We start from the raw sequence: 17,296 nt of genomic DNA, 5'->3' as shown, positions 1-17,296 counted from the left end.
CAGGTGTGGCCCTATGAACAGAAATAAAAAGTAAAAATAAAATTAACCTTCCCAGAGCTGGAGCTAGCACTGGGGAAAGGTTGTGTATCCAGCTGGCACTTGACCTGAGTTTTAGTCCCAGAAGCATATGGTTCCCTCAGTACATTGCGTGGTGACCCATATAATCCCCAGCATTGTACCCTTGGGCCCTTTCATAGAACTTCTTTTCGGTGGGGTCCGCAGGAAAATGTCATTTACTTGCTGTCATTGAATGCAGGAGGCCTGGGGATTCCAGTCTGAGCCCCAATGAGGGTGGTCCCAAAAACAATAACAAGGTTTTGGTTGCCTTTTGGTTTTGCAATCACCCCTGGTGGTGCTCAGAGGACCCTATGTGGTACCAAGGATTAAACTCTGCAAACCAAGTAATTTAACCCCCAATAGTCTCTCTCCAGCCCATGAGAGAACCCCGAGGCACTGATGTCTGTAGAGTTGATACAGACAACAGGTTGCCCCTATCTTGGAGCCTGGGAAAATGGAGTATATGGGGGACATTTGCAACCACGGAGCTTGCTGGCATATATGGGGAAACTGAGGCCAAGAGGGAAAAGGTCAGAGGTCATAGAGAACTTTGAAGGCTCAGCAGGCCTGAGAGAGAGAGCTCGCAAAGGAACATTTCCAGTATTCTGTGGTCCATACAGATGAGAGGGAAAGTCCAGGTCAGGGAGCGGGCCCTTTAAATGGTAAGCTCCACCTTGGCTTAGAAGGGGCTGGGGGGGAGTATAAAAGATGGGGTGCAGCTCTTCCCAGCTCCAGATATTCTCCTCCTATTGCTGCCCATGGGTGCCTCATCTCTGGCCTCTCTCTAGCTGACTCTCAGCCCTGCCAGGGGTTCCACCATGCAGCTGGCCCCATTTGATATGTGGAAGGACTATTTGAACCTGAACCAGGTTCTGCTGGATCTGATCCAAGGTCGGAGGCTCAAGCCAGAGGCCCAAAGGGCTGAGGATGAGTCAAGGGCCAAGGCAGGAGACGTGGGTGTGAACGGGGGTCCCAGCGAGGACCCAGGTACCCACTGCAACTTTTGCAAACACAACGGGGAGTCGCGCCATGTCTATGCGTCCCACCCACTGAAGACCCTGGAAGGTGTGGTGGTATGTCCCATCCTGCGGCACTATGTGTGTCCCGTGTGTGGGGCCACCGGTGGCCAGGCACACACCCTCAAATACTGCCCATTCAATGGTGACCAGAAGGCCCTGAAGTCCCTGTGCCGCCGCAGCAGTCGGAACTCAACTGGCCACAAGGTCAAAGCCTGAAGACCTACGGGGGTCCTACCTTTCCCATCCCTCCTGCCTCAAGGCCCGTCAAGTTCCCAGACGCCCATACTCCAGCCCCATTGAAGTCCTAGCCCTGGGGAATTCTGGGGTCCAGCCAAACCCTTTCACTCTGCACCCTAAAAGTTTCTTTGGGGTCCCCATGTCCTCTGCATTGCCAAGTCCTCAGGCCTCTGTTTGGTGTTTTCATGCTTCTGGGACATTTGGGGGACACTCTGCCCTCAGCCTCTGCAGGCAGATGGGGAGCTTTGTTCCGACTGGACGGTGCCCTCCCAGGGTGGACTCTGCATTGGGGGGCAGAGAGCAAGACTGGTTCCGACTCTCCAGCCCCCCGAAGTTCAGTATCTCAGCATGAGAACGTGGCTCCTGACTGGCATTCTGAACCCCAGGATGTCACCTGCGAACAGAACATGCCGATGATGTCACCGTGGACCAGCTGGCACCCTGAGGCGTCCTGTCCGTGGAGAAGAGGGGAGAAGTGCTCAACGCAAGGACAGTCTACAGAGTCTTCTCAGGGGGGCCAGAGAACTTTGGGGTGAGCTGACCACCTTCACTCCTGACTCCTTCGCTCCTACCCCAATCCCAACCCCCACAAAAGGGTTCTCTGCCCCCGCCCCAGAGAGGGGGCAAGTATCTCCCAGACACCTCTTCCAAAATCACCATAGTTTGTTCAAAGACTTTAGTTTTCTTCCTCCAGCACATAAACCCTTGAAGCTCCCTAGAATGGTGCCCGGATGAGAATGGAAACCCCCAGATTTTACATTAGCAAAAGGCAGACCTTCAGTTAGTTAGTTGGGGGCTCAGGGATTAGACTCTCTCAAAAAATGTTGAGCCCTGGTGAATAAAGAGCATTTTGGTTACTTTGGAATAACTGTTTGGCTCTGTTTTTCCACCAGGGTGCCACAAGGGGGGTGGGGGTCCCCCACATTGGCCTATCACAATGGGAAATAGGATACAGACAGGAGGGGATCCTGGTGCCTCTCCAGATGATAATGTTCCCCCAACATCCAGTGCCTCTCCCTAGTCCCTATATTGATCTCATAACCACTCCTTTTTTTTTTTTTTTTGCCTCTTTTGGGCCACACCCATTGACACTCAGGGGTTACTCCTGGCTATGCGCTCAGAAATCGCTTCTGGCTTGGGGAACTATATGGGACACAGGGGGATCAAACCGGGTTCGTCCTAAGAGTATGCAAGGCAAATGCCCTACCGCTTGCGCCATCTCCGGCCCCTCATACCCCCCCTTCTTTTATTTATCTATTTTTCTATTTTTTTGGTTTTTGGGCCACACCCAGTCATGCTCAGGGGTTACTCCTGGATATGCGCTAAGAAATCGCTCCTGGCTTGGGGGACCATATGGGGTGCCAGGGGATCAAACCGCATTCTATCCCAGGCTAGCACGTGCAACGCAGATGCCTTACTGCTTGGGTCACTACTCTGGCCCCTCATGCCTCCCCCTTTTAAAAAATGTTTGAGTTACATCCAGCTGTACTTGGGGGCTTACTCTGGCTTTGCACTCAGTAATTACTCTTGGGGGTGCTCGGGGGATCATATAGGATTCCAGTTCAGAGTATCTGCTTGTTCTGTGCTTGGGGTTCCCACTGGTGGGGTGTAGAGGCCTGGATGGGAAGCTTTGGATCTACCAAAGTAATTTTTATACAAGTCAGGTTACCCAGTGCTGTGTCTCTGGTCCATAGAAGATTCTGAGTTTTGCAGGCCCTGATGAGAAGTTTGCTGTGGCTTTTGTTTTGGAACTATATCCAGCAGTGTGGCCAGGTTACTCCTAGCTCTGCTCTCAGGAATCACTCCTGGCAGGCTAGGAGACCATATAAGAGGCTGGCAATAGAACCCAGTTTGGCCCCATCATGCCCTTCCTGCTGTACTATCTGTTCATCCCCTTATTTATTTCATTTGGGGGGGTCACACCCGGCAGTGTTCAGGGGTTCCTCCTGGCTGTATGCTCAGAAATCGCCCCTAGTAGGCTCGGAGGACCATATGGGATGCCAGGATTCGAAGCACTGTCCTTCTGCATGCAAGGCAAATGCCTTGCCACTGTGATGTCTCTCTGGCCCCATTTATTTCATTTTTTTGGTTTTTTTTTTGGGGGGGTCACACCCAGCAGCGCTCAGGGGATATTCCTGGCTCTACACTCAGAAATCGCCCCTGGCAGGCTTAGGGGACCATATGGGATGCCGGGATTTGAACCACTAACCTTCTGCATGCAAGGCAAGCACCTTACCTCCATGCTATCTCTCAGCCCCTATTTCTTTTTTTTTTAAAAGAATTTTGGGGACGGAGAGATAGCATGGAGGTAAGGCGTTTGCCTTTCATGCAGAAGGTCATCGGTTCGAATCCTGGCATCCCATATGGTCCCCCGTGCCTACCAGGAGCAATTTCTGAGCATGGAGCCAGGAATAACCCTGAGCACTGCCAGGTGTAACCCAAAAACCACACACACACACAAAAAAAAGAATTTTGGACCTCACTGGTGATGTTTGGGGCTACGTGTGACTCTGGGCTTGGGAGTCACTGTCAGCAGTGCTTGGAACAACTGTCAGTCACATTTGAGATGACCCATTCTTTGTCACCAGTCCCCCAAGACTCCAGTTAAGAACCTCTGCTCAGGGCCGAAGTGATAGCAGTGGGTAAGGCATTTGCCTTGCACGTGGCCAACCAGGGATGGACCCAGGTTCGATCCCTGGCATCCCATGTGGTCTCTCGAGCCTGCCAGGAGTGATTTCTGAGCACAGAGCCAGGAATAAGCTCTGAGTATCACCAGGTGTGGCAAAAAAAAAAAAAAAAAAAAAAAAAGATGAGATGAGGGAAGCAATATCAGGAATTGAACTTGGATCTCCTGGATGTAAAGCAAGCAACCCCACTTCTCCCCCCTCCACTTCCACTTTTGTGTGTGATAATGGTGGATAAGGGTGGATGTTACACATTAGAAAATGCTCAAGTGGGAAGGGGGCTGTCACATATGTTGTGACTCGAAGCATGGCAGTGGCTGTGCTTACAAGAACGGCAGCCAGAGACATGAGTGCTGCTGGGGACCCAACTGAAGGTCTCCTGCCCACAAAGCAGGGACCCTGGTTTTCTGTTTTTTTTTTTTGGGGGGGGGGACCAAATTGGGAGATGCTCAGAGCTTACTCTTCACTTGAGCTCATGAATCATCCCTGCAGTGGTCAGGGACCACATAGGATGCTGGTATCCACCTGGGTCTGCCTTGTGCAAGGTAAGTGCCCTCCCTGCTGTACTATTACTTTGGTCTTATTTTCTATTTCTTTTTTTTTTCTCCCCCTGGCAGGCTCGGGGGACCATATGGGATGCCGGGATTCGAACCACCGTCCTTTTGCATGCAAGGCAAATGCCTTGCCTCCATGCTATCTCTCTGGCCCCTCCTCCTCCTCTTTATTGATTTTTTAAGAGGAGATAGGGACTTGACTTTCTTTTTTTTTTTTTTTCTTTTGGGCCACACCCGTTTGACGCTCAGGGGTTGCTCCTGGCTAAGTGCTCAGAAATCGCCCCTGGCTTGGGGGGACCATATGGGACGCGGGGGGGGGGGGGGATTGAACCGCTTGTAAGGCAGACACCTTACCTCTAGTGCCACCTTCCCGGCCCCGGGGCATGACTTTCAAAACAATGCTCATGGACCATCCCAAGAGCCCTGCATAGTTCCATGGTCCCATCCGGAGCTCAGACATGTCTCACTTTAAAATTACACTGGGGGAGGGTGGGGACAAAAAATAGCACAGCAGGGGCCTGGAGAGATAGCACAGTGGTGTTTGCCTTGCAAGCAGCCGATCCAGGACCAAAGGTAGTTGGTTCGAATCCCGGTGTCCCATATGGTCCCCCGTGCCTGCCAGGAGCTATTTCTGAGCAGACAGCCAGGAGTAGCCCCTGAGCAATGCCGGGTGTGGCCCAAAAACAAAAACAAAAACAAAACAAAACAAAACAAAAAAAGCACAGCAGGGCGGGCATTTGTTTTACATATGATCCTGCAGACTGCCAGAAGTGATTCCTGAACAAAGAGCCAGGAGTAACCCCTGGACATCACAGGGTCTGGTCCCCAAACAAAACTAAAATAAAATTAAACAGAAGCTGGAGTGATAGTACAGCGAGGAAGATGCTGGCCTTGCACGCAGCTGACCTAGTTTCATCCCTGACATCCTCAGGGTTCCCTAAACACAGCCAAGAGTGATTCCTGGGTGCAGAGTCAAGAGTAAACCCCTAAGCATGCCCGGGTGTGGTCCAAACGTGCACACACCCCTAGAAAAATCACACTCCCAACCCTTGTCTTAACTTCTCAGTTTGCGGCACTTAACACTTTCTCACACTAAGCTAGCTCATTTTGCGAATTTTTGCCACCAGTGAGATCCACCAGGATACAGAGCTGTCTTTCGGCTTTGCTGCGATCTGGATGTGCGTGTGGGTGGTCAATAAATATGTGAGGAGCCAAGGCACAAGGTTTGACCTTGAAGATGGGCTCTGGATGCTAAACCTCTAGTTTCTCACCTCCGACCCATCTGTAACCCCCCCCCCCCAAATCCTCAAGACTTTCAGTTCACCCAAACTATGCTCTGGTCTCGCTTCTGCTGCCTCGGATCTGCTCAACATCCTATAAGCACTCGGATAGCCCACCCGACCCTCTGAGCGCTCCTCCTCCTGGCTCCCTGCTGCAAAGGTGTTGGGGTGCGTAGGTGTATTTGGAGACCACTAGGATTGCCAGGTTGACAGTTGTCATGGTTACGGTTCCCGCCAGAGGTGGAGAAAAGCCCCCAGGTATGTCCCCATCACAAAGGGCAAACGCGATCATCTCCATGAGGGATGATCCTGGTACCCAGGATGCTGGTACCCAGAGCATCCCCGCGGTTGCCATGGAGACGAGGCCTTTGTCCTCCAGCGCCACCTTTCTGCCCCGTCCCTCGGAATAAAGGACAAGCGTCTAGTTAGAGGTGGGGCTGGATGGGCAGCAGAAAGCCCAAGAGCCATCACGAGATGCCACCCCGCTTTGCATCCTCGCCCAGCTCCCCCGGGCCCTGCAGAGGCAGGGACTAAAATCCCGGCTCCGGGGATGCTCGGCCCCGCGGCTGGCAGAGGGCGAAGATTGCGCATGCGCCGGACCAAAGTTTGCGCGTGCGCCGTAGCGTTGTCCCGGGCCTCGGCGCTAAGTCAGCGCTTGCGCAGCCGCAGAGGGAGCGGAAAAACCCGGGCAAGGGCCGTTCTGCGCTTGCGCCGGGGGCGGGGCGGGGCGGGGCGCGCGCCCCTGGCTGTCAGTTCCCTTTGCGCCTGTGCCGGGGCGCTCGGAGAGGCCGGGGGCGGGGCCGGGGGGCGGGGGGGAAAGGTGGGGGGAAAGAGACCGCAGGAACCCCGAGTCTTGACCGACGGGCCGGCGGGGGCTGCGGCGGCGCCGGTGAGTGACCCCGCGGCCCGATTCGGTGTCCCCCTCCAGCCCTCCGCGGCCTGATTCCTCTCAGAGACACCCAGCCCCCCAGAGTCTCCTCAAGTGCCCCCCTTTTATTCTAGGATCTCCCCTATCTTCCCTCCGCTCGCTCCCTGGTATCCCCCCCAGTGCCCCCCACAATCTTTGCAGACCCATCATCACCTCCCAATATAGCATAGCCCCAATGTTGCACCCCCACTCCCAGGACCCCTTCTGAGGCTTTCCATTGCCCGAGCTCACCCCCAACCCAGCTCTCCATGCTCCCCCTTTTTTTGCTGCACGTCCCCTTGAGCCTCCCCTGCCTCCCCCCTGCTTCACCTCCATGCCTTCTCTGCTCCCCAGACAGCCCCCCATTTCTTTCTGCTGTCTGCATCCTCCCCTCACCCCTATTTCCTGGGGTGCAGCAGCCCCTCATCTCCACCTCGCCTTGACCCTTCCCTAGTGGCCAGCAATTTGCTCCCCAGAGAAGCGCACGCTGCGCCCCGCCCCGGGTCAGCTATTAATAGGCGCCGGGGACCCCCCCCCAACACACCCCACCCATCGCACTGGGACCTCCCTACCCACCCCACACATCCCACCCATCCCACCCCACTGCACCCCACCAGGCCCCGGGGACCCAGGAGCCCTAGGAGCCGCTGTCCGGGCAGCCGGGGTGGGGCGCACAGGCCGGCCCAAGGATGCCCGGGGGTGCCACCCCGCCAGCCCCCCAAGCGCCCTGCGCCCTGTGCCCCGCAGCACCGGCGGCGCCCCCCATGCGCCAGGCCAGGCGTGGGCGGCGTCGGGGGGCGCCATGGCCACGGCCCCGGCGGGTGAGGCGGAGGAGGCCACCCGGCTGCGCAAGCCCCGCTTCTCGTTCGAGGAGAACCAGATCCTGATCCGCGAGGTGCGCGCCCACTACCCGCAGCTCTACGGCGCGCACAGCCGTCGGGTGAGCGTGGCCGAGCGGCGGGGCGTGTGGGACGGCATCGCCGCCAAGATCAACGGCATCACCAGCTGGAAGCGCACCGGCCAGGAGGTGCAGAAGCGCTGGAACGACTTCAAGCGCCGCACCAAGGAGAAGTTGGCGCGCGTGCCGCACTCCACGCAGGGCGCGGGGCCCGCCGCCGACGAGGCCTTCTCGGCGGAGGAGGAGACCCTCTTCGCCATCCTGGGGCATGGGGTGGCGGGGCCCGGCCCTGGGGCTGGGGTTGGAGCCCAGCCGCCCCCCGCAGCCAGCTCCGAGCCCCCGCCCCCCGCCGCCCCAAGTGCCTGCGCCCCGCGTGCGGGGTGCGCCGAAGACCTGCGCAGGGAGGAGAGACGGCCAGGTGAGCCCCCTTAGAGCCACTCTGGGTGCCTGGGGCGCCTCACTACTCGCCAGGCAGGTGGGCTCGGCTTTCTTCTATTCTCTTCTTTATGTATTTTTTATTTTTATTTGGGGCCACACCAGGTGATGCTCAGGGGTCACTCCTGGCTATGCGCTCAGAAATCGCACCTGGCTTGGGGGACCATATGGGACCCCAGGGGATCGAAGCTTGGTCTGTCCTGGGTTAGCACATGCGAGGCCAACGCCCTACTGCTTACGCCACCGCCCTGGCCCCTTTCTATTCTGCCTTATTTGGGGGGGACACCCCAATTGTGTTCAGGGATCACTCCTGGCAGGCTGGAGTGGTATCAGGATAAGGGTGGGCTCTGGAGATCAGACAGTGGGCACTGCTATTTATTTTTATGTCTTTGACCTAGGGAAGCTGAGATTCAGAAAAGTGAGGTGATTTGACCCCAAGTAGGGTCAGGTTTCATGTCCACACAGGGAATGGTCCAACACCCTCACTCACCCGTTAAGCACCCCCTAGGATGGAGGTCCTGGAGGTGGAAATTCCAAATATAGCCTCACCCCACACACATAACATAATCAGGGACTGCAGGAAAATGGTGAGGTGGATCTGGGGTCTGGAGGTACCTCAAAGGGTTGGGGTGCAAGCAGGATCCCCAACTCTGAACCCAGACCCCTGATTCTAGGGGGAACCCCCCCGAGTAATATAGGGGTGGCCCCATAGCAACAAAAAATTCAAAGTTGGGGCCCGGAGCAATAGCAGAGCACGGGAATGGCATTTGGCTTGCATACGGCCAACTTGGGTTCGATCCTTGGCATCCCATCTGGTCCTCCAAGCCTGCCAGGAGTACGTTATGAGCGCAGAGCCAAGTGTAAGCCCTGAGCGCCGCCACGTGTGGCCCAAAACCAAACTAAGAAAAACTTCAAAATAAAATGCTTCGAACTGTATCTCAGTCCCCCTGGGGCTGCCCTGGATCTGCTCACTTACTCGGGTTCTGTGGTTCCCGGGTCACCATGTGGACACTCAGAGATGTTTGGTCATTCCCAAGGTCATATCCCCAGTGGAGGAGGACACAGGCCCTAGAACCAAGTCCCGAGACTGGTCCGGCCGGGCTCTGGCTTTTTAACACCCCCCCCCCCTTCACCTGTCCTATATGGAGGTACTGTTTTGGAGCTTTCCTCAGCCTTCCTAGGGATCCCAGATTCAATGAAGCACATGCACGCTGGCACAGTGGCAACCCAGGGTTGGCCTTTGCCGTGGGAGTCCAATGTGGAGGAATTACCCCATCTCTTCTTCCTGGAAAAGTCTAGGAGGGGCTACCTGCACCACCAAGTGGAAGAGGCAGAGGAGCGGGGGGAGTTAGAAGGACCAGTCTGGGGGCGGACAGGGAGGCTAGAAAGCTTGGACAGTTCAGGGAACTGAGCAAAGTTTCTCAGTTGGGGTGGGGTGTATGTTGGGGGGAGGAAGGCCAGGCAGGGAAAATGGAAGGACTGGGGAAAAGTGATTTCAAACAAGGCAGGAGAGCACAGTGGCCTTCAATTGGGGCCTTAAATAAATTGGGTTTTTTTGAGTTGGATTCTAAGTGTGTATGTGGGAGGGGTAGAGGTGTCACGGAAGAGTCTGGAAGAGAGCCTGGACCTCTGGGCCTCATCAAACAAGGCACCCTAGGCTAAGCCCTTCTGAGAAGCTCATTCATCCAGCCGAGTCACACCTCAGGTATGTGCTTAGCTGTTCACCAAGTCCAGGTTGGGTTCGAATCAGAGTTTAAGGGGCCAGAGCATAGCATGGTGGGGAGGGGTAGCCTGGCAATGAGAGGCTTGAGTTCTATCCCAGAAACTTCATAGGGTCCCCTGAGCCAGTCAGGAAGGATCCCTGAGCACCACCAGGTGTGGCCCCATAACAAAACAATGAAACAGTATAGGGGCCTGAGAGATAGTACAGTGGGCAGGGATGCTGGCCTTGCATGTGGCTGACCCGGGTTCGCTCCCCAGCATCCCTGAACACTGCCAGGAATAATACCTGAGTACACAATCAGGAGTAATCTCTGAGCATCACCAAATGTAACCCAGAAATTTAAAAAAAAAAATGCCAGTACAATCTACAATCTCATTTTCACTCCATTCAGTATCTTTTTTTTTTTTTTTTTTTTTTTTTTTGGTTTTTGGGTCACACCGGCAGCACTCAGGGATTACTCCTGGCTCCATGCCCAGAAATCGCCCCTGGCAGGCACAGGACCATATGGGATGCTGGGATTCGAACCACTGTCCTTCTGCATGAAAGACAAACACCTTGCCTCCATGCTATCTCTCCGGCCCTGTCATTCAGTATCTTAAAACAGGCATTCAGGCCCATGTGGGAAACTGGCACAGAAAAACACATTTGCTTTTTTTTGGTTTATGGGGCATACCCAGTGGCACTCAAGAATTACTCCTGGCTCTGTGCTCAGAAATTATTCCTGCCAGGCTCAGGGGACTCTATTGGATGCTGGGGATCGAACCCAGACCAGCTGTGCGCAAGGTAAACACCCTCCCCGATGTGCTATCACTCCGACCCCAAAACACCTTTTCCTGATGGAGCTGACATTAAAGTTACAAACTCCAAACAAGCTACACCTCAAACAGACCATATCCCAGGAGGTGAGAAGAACTCAAGAATAAAAGAAAACAAAGGGTTGGAGTGAAAGCACAGCGGTAGGGCGTTTGCCTTGCATGTAGATGATCTGGGACAGACCCAGGTTCGATCCCTAGCATCCCATATGTTCCCCCTAGGCAGATGTGATTTCTGAGCGCAGAGCCAGGAGTAACCCCTAAGCTCCATCGGCTGTGGCCCAAAACAAACAAAAATAGAAAACAAGGGGCCGGAAAGATAGCACAGCAGTAAGGCATTTGCCTTGCATGCAGAAGGACAGTGGTTTGAATTCTGGCATTTCATATGCTGGGAAAGGAAGGCCTTTCTGAGGTGGTTCTTTCTGAGGTTCCATCTGAGTGGAAACCTGAGATCAAAGATTGTGCCAGGTGGAGATGAAAGGGTAGAGGAAACTCAACTTGACAGTAGAAAGAGCCTGTGCAAAGGCCCTGGGGAAAGAATGATGTGTTTCTAGAGTAGAAATTTCCAGTAGGGACTGCTCAGAGTCGGAAGCAGAGGGTCTCTGGGGGCAGCCTGGGGTGACTCAACAACACTGGCTAGACTGCTAAGCACTGTCACCGCTGGACACTAGGTTTGTTTTTGTTTGGGGACCACACCCATTGGCACTCGGGTTACTTCTGGCTCCGTGCTCAAAAATCACTCCTAGCAGGCTTGGGGGACCATATGGGATGCAGGGGATCGAACCCAGGTCCATCCCAGGTCGGCTGAGTGCAAGGCAAACACCCTACACTGTACTATCACTCCGGCTCTCTGGGCAGTAGCTAAAAGAGCTAGATGCAGGGGTCTCAAACTCAGTTTACCTGGGGGCCGCAGGAGGCAAAGTCGGGGTGATCCTTGAGTGCAAAGTCAGTCAGTAGTAAGCCTTTAACATTGGGGGGTGTGACGCAAACAACTAAAACAAAACAAAACAAAAAAAGATTCCTCTAGGGCAGGGCCACACAATGTTGTACGGAGGGCCACAAACGGCCCTCGGGCTGCGAGTTTGAGACCCCTGAAGAGTAAAAGTACTCTGGGCCCTTCCAGTGTACTGGGCCCAGGTCCACCTCCTGCGCTCTGATGGTGAGTTCCTCGCTCCTTGTAATACTCCACAGGGAGGGGCTAGAGCCATAGTACAGCAGGTAAGGAGCTTGCCTTGCATGCAGCTGATCTGGGTTCGATCCCTGGCATCCTATATGCTTCTCCTAAGCCTACCAAGCTTGGTTGCGAGCACAGAGCCAGTAATCACCCTTGAGCACCTCCAAGTGTGGCCCCAAAGCAAAAAAAAAAAAAACATTGGGAGGTGTTCCAGGACTGCTTCTCTTGGTCCAACTCACACATGTCTATTATACCCAAGGTGGGGAAACTGAGGCCCGTTGTGGACTCAGAGGGAGGACCCCAAGAGGATGGAGCAAAACTGCATGCAGGACTCTGGATGTAGCCCTGGCCACCGAATGGTTCCCGCAATACCAAGCCAGGAGTAGCCCCAAAATAAGCAAAAGTAAATGTCAGGACTAAAGACCAGCAGGGAGAGTGTTTGCCTTGCATGCAGCCAACCCAGGTTCGATTCTCGGCATCCCATATGATCCTCTGAGACCGCCAAGAGTGACTTTTTTCCCTGACCCCGAACTTTCCCCTACCAAATAATCCTGGAGCACTGCCAGGCATGGCCAAAAAATAAAGGGCTAATAACAATTGGACCCAGCCCACCTTGGGGCTGGAGGGGTGCAGCCTTTTTTGAGCCCAAATACAGAGAGCCTCAATTTCTACACAGGAGTCCAGGTGGGAGAAGGGGGGTGAGAAGCAGGGACTATGGTAGGGAGGGGTGTGGAATTGATAAGAGGCCGAATTTATTTGTGTGTGTGTGATTTTTTGGGGTCACATCTGGCAGTGCTCAGGGCTTATTCATAGCTCTGTGCTTAGGGGGTATATACCAGTGCTGGGGATTGAAACAGGGTCAGTTAGCCCCCCCCCCCCCGCCTAAAGGCCCCTGAGGTTTATTTTATTTTATTTATTTTTTTCTTTGGGTTTTGGGCCACACCTAGTGGCGCTCAGGGCTTACTCCAGGCAAGTTTGGGGGGCCCTATGGGATGCCAGTGATTGAACCCATGTCATCTGCATGCTGTGTTTCTTTGTCTCTGTCTCTTGTACACACACGGGTGGCCAATTTTTTCCTTTTTGAGCTCAAGGGGGTTTGTACACACCAGGCTCAGGAGCTGCCCTGGCGGTGCATGGGGGGACCATGCAATGCCGGGCTTAAACAAGCTTGTCCTTCAGTGCCTGCCTGTAGGATCTCTCCAACCCAGATCCAGTCTCTTTGGATTTGGGACTACGCCCTGTGGTGTACCCAGAGTTCCACACCTGTGCTCGGGCCTCGTGAGCTGCTATGCCTGGTCCAGCTGGAAGGCAGAGCCAGGGATAATTTACCATGGAGCGAGTCCTGGGGGGAGAAGGATGTAGCTGCTGTCAGCAGAAATAGGGGTGCCAGGGGCCGGGAAGGTGGCGCTAGAGGTAAGGTGTCTGCCTTGCAAGCGCTAGCGTAGGACAGACCACGGTTCCATCCCCCATATGGTCCCCCCAAGCCAGGGGTGATTTCTGAGCTATGCCAGGAGTAACCCCTGAGCATCAACGGGTGTGGCCCAAAAACTAAAAAAAAAAAAAAAAAAAGAAAAAGAAAAAAAGAAATAGGGGTGCCAGAGGAGAAGCAGGCGAGGTTGGAGGAGGCCCGGCAGCGTTCTCAGGGATGTTAGAAAGTGAGCTTCTGGGGCCCGGAGGGATAGCACAGCAGCGTTTGCCTTGCAAACAGCCGATCCAGAACCTAAGGTGGTTTGTTCGAATCCTGGTGTCCCATATGGTCCCCCGTGCCTGCCAGGAGCTATTTCTGAGTGGACAGCCAGGAGTAACCCCTGAGCACTGCCAGGTGTGGCCCAAAAACCAAAAAAAAAAAAAAAAAAAGTGAGCTTTTGGGTAGGGCAGACTGGCTGCCCCAACATCTGGAGTCTTGAAACACCAATTTTTCTTCTGGTTTGTTTTCTGCCCCAATATCCTCCCCCCCCCCAAATCAAAATATCCGTGCCAGGGCCTGGAGTGATAACACAGCCAGGAGGGCATTTGCCTTGCATGTGGCCAAACCCGGATGGACCCTGGTTCGATCCCCAGCATCCCATATGGTCCTCTGAGCCTTCCAGGAGCAATTTCTGAGCACAGAGCCAGGAGTAACTAAATCCTGAGCATTGCCAGGTGTGGCCCAAATACCAAAAAAATAACTTCTAACTGCAGAGCTAGGGTAACCCCAAGTTCCACCGGATGTAGCACCAACCCCCAAAAAATATTTGTGAGAGAGGAGATGGAGGATTTGGAGAGACAGTACAGCCTTGCCTTGTATGAGATGGATCAGGGTTCAAGCCTCAGCACCCCATATGGTCCCCTCAGATTCCACCAGGAGTGATTCCTGAGCACACACACACACACACATTCAAAAACCTGGGCTGGAGCTATAGCACAGTGGGTAGGTCGTTGGCCTTGCACACTGCCTACCAGGGACCAACCCCGGTCAATCCCCACATATGGTCCCACTAGCCTGCCAGGAGTGATTTCTGAGTGCAGAGCCAGGAGTAATCCCTGAGTGCCGCCCAAACAAAAACAGAAGGGTCAGTCAGGCAGTCCTGTTGAGTGGAGATGAGACCCTGCCATCCTGAGTTCCAGCACCCCAATTCTCACACTCCTGAAACCTGCCAACATGCCAGCCCTCCCACCCCTCTCCTGAGTCCCTCGGACCTCCCCAGGACCCTGGAAGAAAGGGGGCAATTCCCAGTGCTTCAAAGCCTTATGTATTTTGTTTGGGGGTCACACCCGTAGATACTCGGGTTACTCCTGGCAGTGCTGGGGGACCATATGGGACGTCAAGGATCAAACTCTGATCTGCCATGTGCAAAGCCAACCCCCTCGCCGCTGTACTACCTCTCTGGTCCCTTTCAGAACCTTATGTTGATTCTCGCTATGAAAGAGAAGACATGGCCTTGTGGTGGCACCCCCAATCTGGCCTCGGCCTCCCCCCTTTATCACCAAACAATTTGGGGCTCCATCCCAGGGACCATCCTGTCATCTGGCACTGGGAGGTCTGAGCCGAGATGGACATGCAGGGTTTGGGTGGGGGATGCCCCCCCAGAAATGGAGAGAGAACATCATTGTGGGGGGTCACTCACGCGTCCCTTCCTGTCCTGTCTTGTTTCCACAGATACCCCAGCTCAGAGCAAAGGGGGGTGCAGGAGCCCCGATCCCTGGGCACGGCCCACCGGCAAGCCGAGCGCACTCATCAAGGAGCGTGAGACCCCGCCCCCCGCCGCCCCGCAGTCCCCACCGGGCCCGGCAGCCCCGCACCCGCATCTCCAGCTACCACCGGGCCCCAGCCCCCCGCAGCCCCCCGACCCTGCCCTGGACTTGCTGCGCGCGCAGCAGGAGACGGCCGATGCCATCCGCGAGCTGGCGGGCACCTTGCGCCAGGGCCTGGCCAAGCTGAGCGAGGCCCTGAGCGCCCTGCTGCCACTGCTGCCCGGGGCGCCGGGCGTCCCCCAGCCCCATCACCCACCGCCACCTCCTCCCCATCTGCCGGCGCCCCCTCGGCCGCCCCTCCCACCTCCGCCGGTCCCCAAGGTGGAGCTGAACCCCGAGCCCGTGTCCCTAGTGGCTGCCAGGGGGGTTATCGTCTCCCCGAGGGGCGAGGACGCAGGGGCGCGGCCCCCCCTGGCCCCTCTGCCGCCTCCCGACTCGCCCCCCTGCAAGAGGAGGAAAGGGTTCCCCACGGGCAAACGGCGGGGCCGGTGGAAAGCACCCTGAAAGGGGTCCCCGGGGGTCCAGCATCCTTGTGCCCACCCCCAGCTTGCGCACAGCGCCCTGGAGGAGCGTCGCCCCCCATCCTGGCTGCACCCCGGCTCCCTGCTGCAGGGGCGCGCTCGCATCCGCTCCCTGTCTTAGTTAGTGCCTGAATCTTGGGGGGGTAACTGCTGGAAGAGCCCCCTGGTCGCCCCCTCTCCAGTACAGCGCTGCCCGCCTAGCTGCTTTCCCGAACCCCCAAACTTCGAAGCCATGGATTTGATGTTATTTATTACTGCCCGTCGCGGGTTGCACAGGGGACCCCCATTCGGGTCTTGCACACATACAAACACATATCCCCACTCTTACGCCCCTCCCAACAAGCTCCTGGCCTTGACTTGAAGAGAATCTCGATCCGGGGAGGGGTTTAATTTGGGGGGGGCTGCCCCACCTCTGGACTCCAGGAAGGAGGAGTTGCTAGACAAAAAGGAGACTGGGCAGGGCTTTCCCTCTTCCCCCCAAAAAAGAGAAAAGCCACTCATCTGGGGGGTTGCCTCCCCCTACTCCCCAAGCTCAGCAGCCTTTCTCCCACCCAGTGGTAACAAGATCTCAATAAACTTATTTTTCATAAGATCGTTTGGGGGCGCTGCCTGGATTCCCCCGCACTATTTAGCCAGCGCCCCCCAATTTCCTCCAGAGTTTCTGAAGGAGCAAGTAAGTGCCTTATACTTGCTTCTGCTAGGTCTCCCCCCATTTTACCCGAAGATGGGGAGCCCCACCTGCCAATTGGTTGGCAGTGATATAGGCAACACCTACCCCTCTGCCCAGGACCCCCACCCAAGTTGTGTGATCCCCTTGGGCCTCCCTTTACTCATCTGTGGAATGGGCACCAAGATCCAGGTACGCTTCCTGCCTCTAGGAAGATGCTAAATCTTCTCCCTGATCTTTTGCTAGTCTGGGCTCTCCCCGGCCCGCGAAAAAGTTAGAAAGGATGATCTAGCCCCACACAGGAGAAAGGGGCTGGCCTTAGGATGAAAGGACATCTAGGGGCCCGAGAGATAGTACAAGAAGCCTCATCCACGACCGAGGCAGGTTCGATCCCTGATATCCTAGATGCTTCACCCAACACTGCCAGAGTGATTCCTGAGTGCAGAGCCAGGAGTAAAACCTGAGCACCGCCTGAAAACCAAAACAAAAAAAGAACAGGGGTAAAAATACAGCTCCCATGGACACCTGTATGCCTCCTGGCCGCCGAGCATGGTCAAGCTTTTGACAGTGGTATTTGTATATTAAGGCATTCTAGGGTTTCCTCCCTCCCTCTCTCCCTCCCTCCCTCCCTCCCTTCCTTCCTTCCTTCCTTCCTTCCTTTGTTGGACCATACCCTACAGGTAATCAGTAATCAGGGATTACTCCTGGCTCTACACTCAGAAATTTCTGGCAGGCTCGGGACCACATGGAATGTCAGGGATCCAACCTAGGTTCACTATGTGCAAGGCAAATGCCCTCCCCATTGCTATGGCTCCCTCGGGTTCTCTCTCTTTTTTTTTTGTCACACCCATTTGGTGTTCAGGGGTTACTCCTGGCTAGGTGCTCAGAAATTGCCCCAGGCTTGGGGGGACCATATGGGAGCTGGGGATCGAACCACGGTCCTTCCTTGGCTAGCGCTTGCAAGGCAGACACCTTACCTCTAGCGCCACCTCTCCGGCTCCAGGTTCTCTTTTTACTGTTCTGTTGGTGTCAGGGATCAAACCCAGGACCTCACACATTGATGCAAGACAAGTACCCCTACCACTGAGCTATAT

General features: G+C 55.2%; 2 protein-coding genes across 3 annotated transcripts; both read left to right on the top strand.

The window, feature by feature from the left end:
* Window positions 1-822: 822 nt before the first annotated feature.
* On the top strand, window positions 823-1,726 carry NANOS2 (nanos C2HC-type zinc finger 2). Its single transcript, XM_049787315.1, has one exon. It carries the CDS (start codon window positions 876-878, stop codon window positions 1,290-1,292), a length of 417 nt encoding a protein of 138 aa, XP_049643272.1. The 5' UTR covers window positions 823-875; the 3' UTR covers window positions 1,293-1,726.
* A 4,959-nt stretch (window positions 1,727-6,685) lies between these two features.
* Window positions 6,686-16,125, top strand: MYPOP (Myb related transcription factor, partner of profilin). 2 transcript variants are annotated; one of them, XM_049787292.1, is made up of 3 exons: window positions 6,686-6,720; window positions 7,486-8,054; window positions 14,920-16,125. In XM_049787292.1, exons 2-3 carry the CDS (start codon window positions 7,541-7,543, stop codon window positions 15,516-15,518), a joined length of 1,113 nt encoding a protein of 370 aa, XP_049643249.1. In that variant the 5' UTR covers window positions 6,686-6,720; window positions 7,486-7,540; the 3' UTR covers window positions 15,519-16,125. The 2 variants fall into 2 exon arrangements, with proteins under 2 accessions (XP_049643249.1, XP_049643250.1); XM_049787293.1 differs by lacking the exon at window positions 6,686-6,720 and having other exon boundaries at window positions 7,297-8,054.
* Window positions 16,126-17,296: the final 1,171 nt, after the last annotated feature.

This window comes from Suncus etruscus, chromosome 14 (genome assembly GCF_024139225.1).
Source record: "Suncus etruscus isolate mSunEtr1 chromosome 14, mSunEtr1.pri.cur, whole genome shotgun sequence".
In the NCBI taxonomy this organism is placed as follows: domain Eukaryota; kingdom Metazoa; phylum Chordata; class Mammalia; order Eulipotyphla; family Soricidae; genus Suncus; species Suncus etruscus.
The sequence above is the reverse complement of the archived record's forward strand: the minus strand, read 5'-3'. Positions and strand labels throughout refer to the sequence as shown.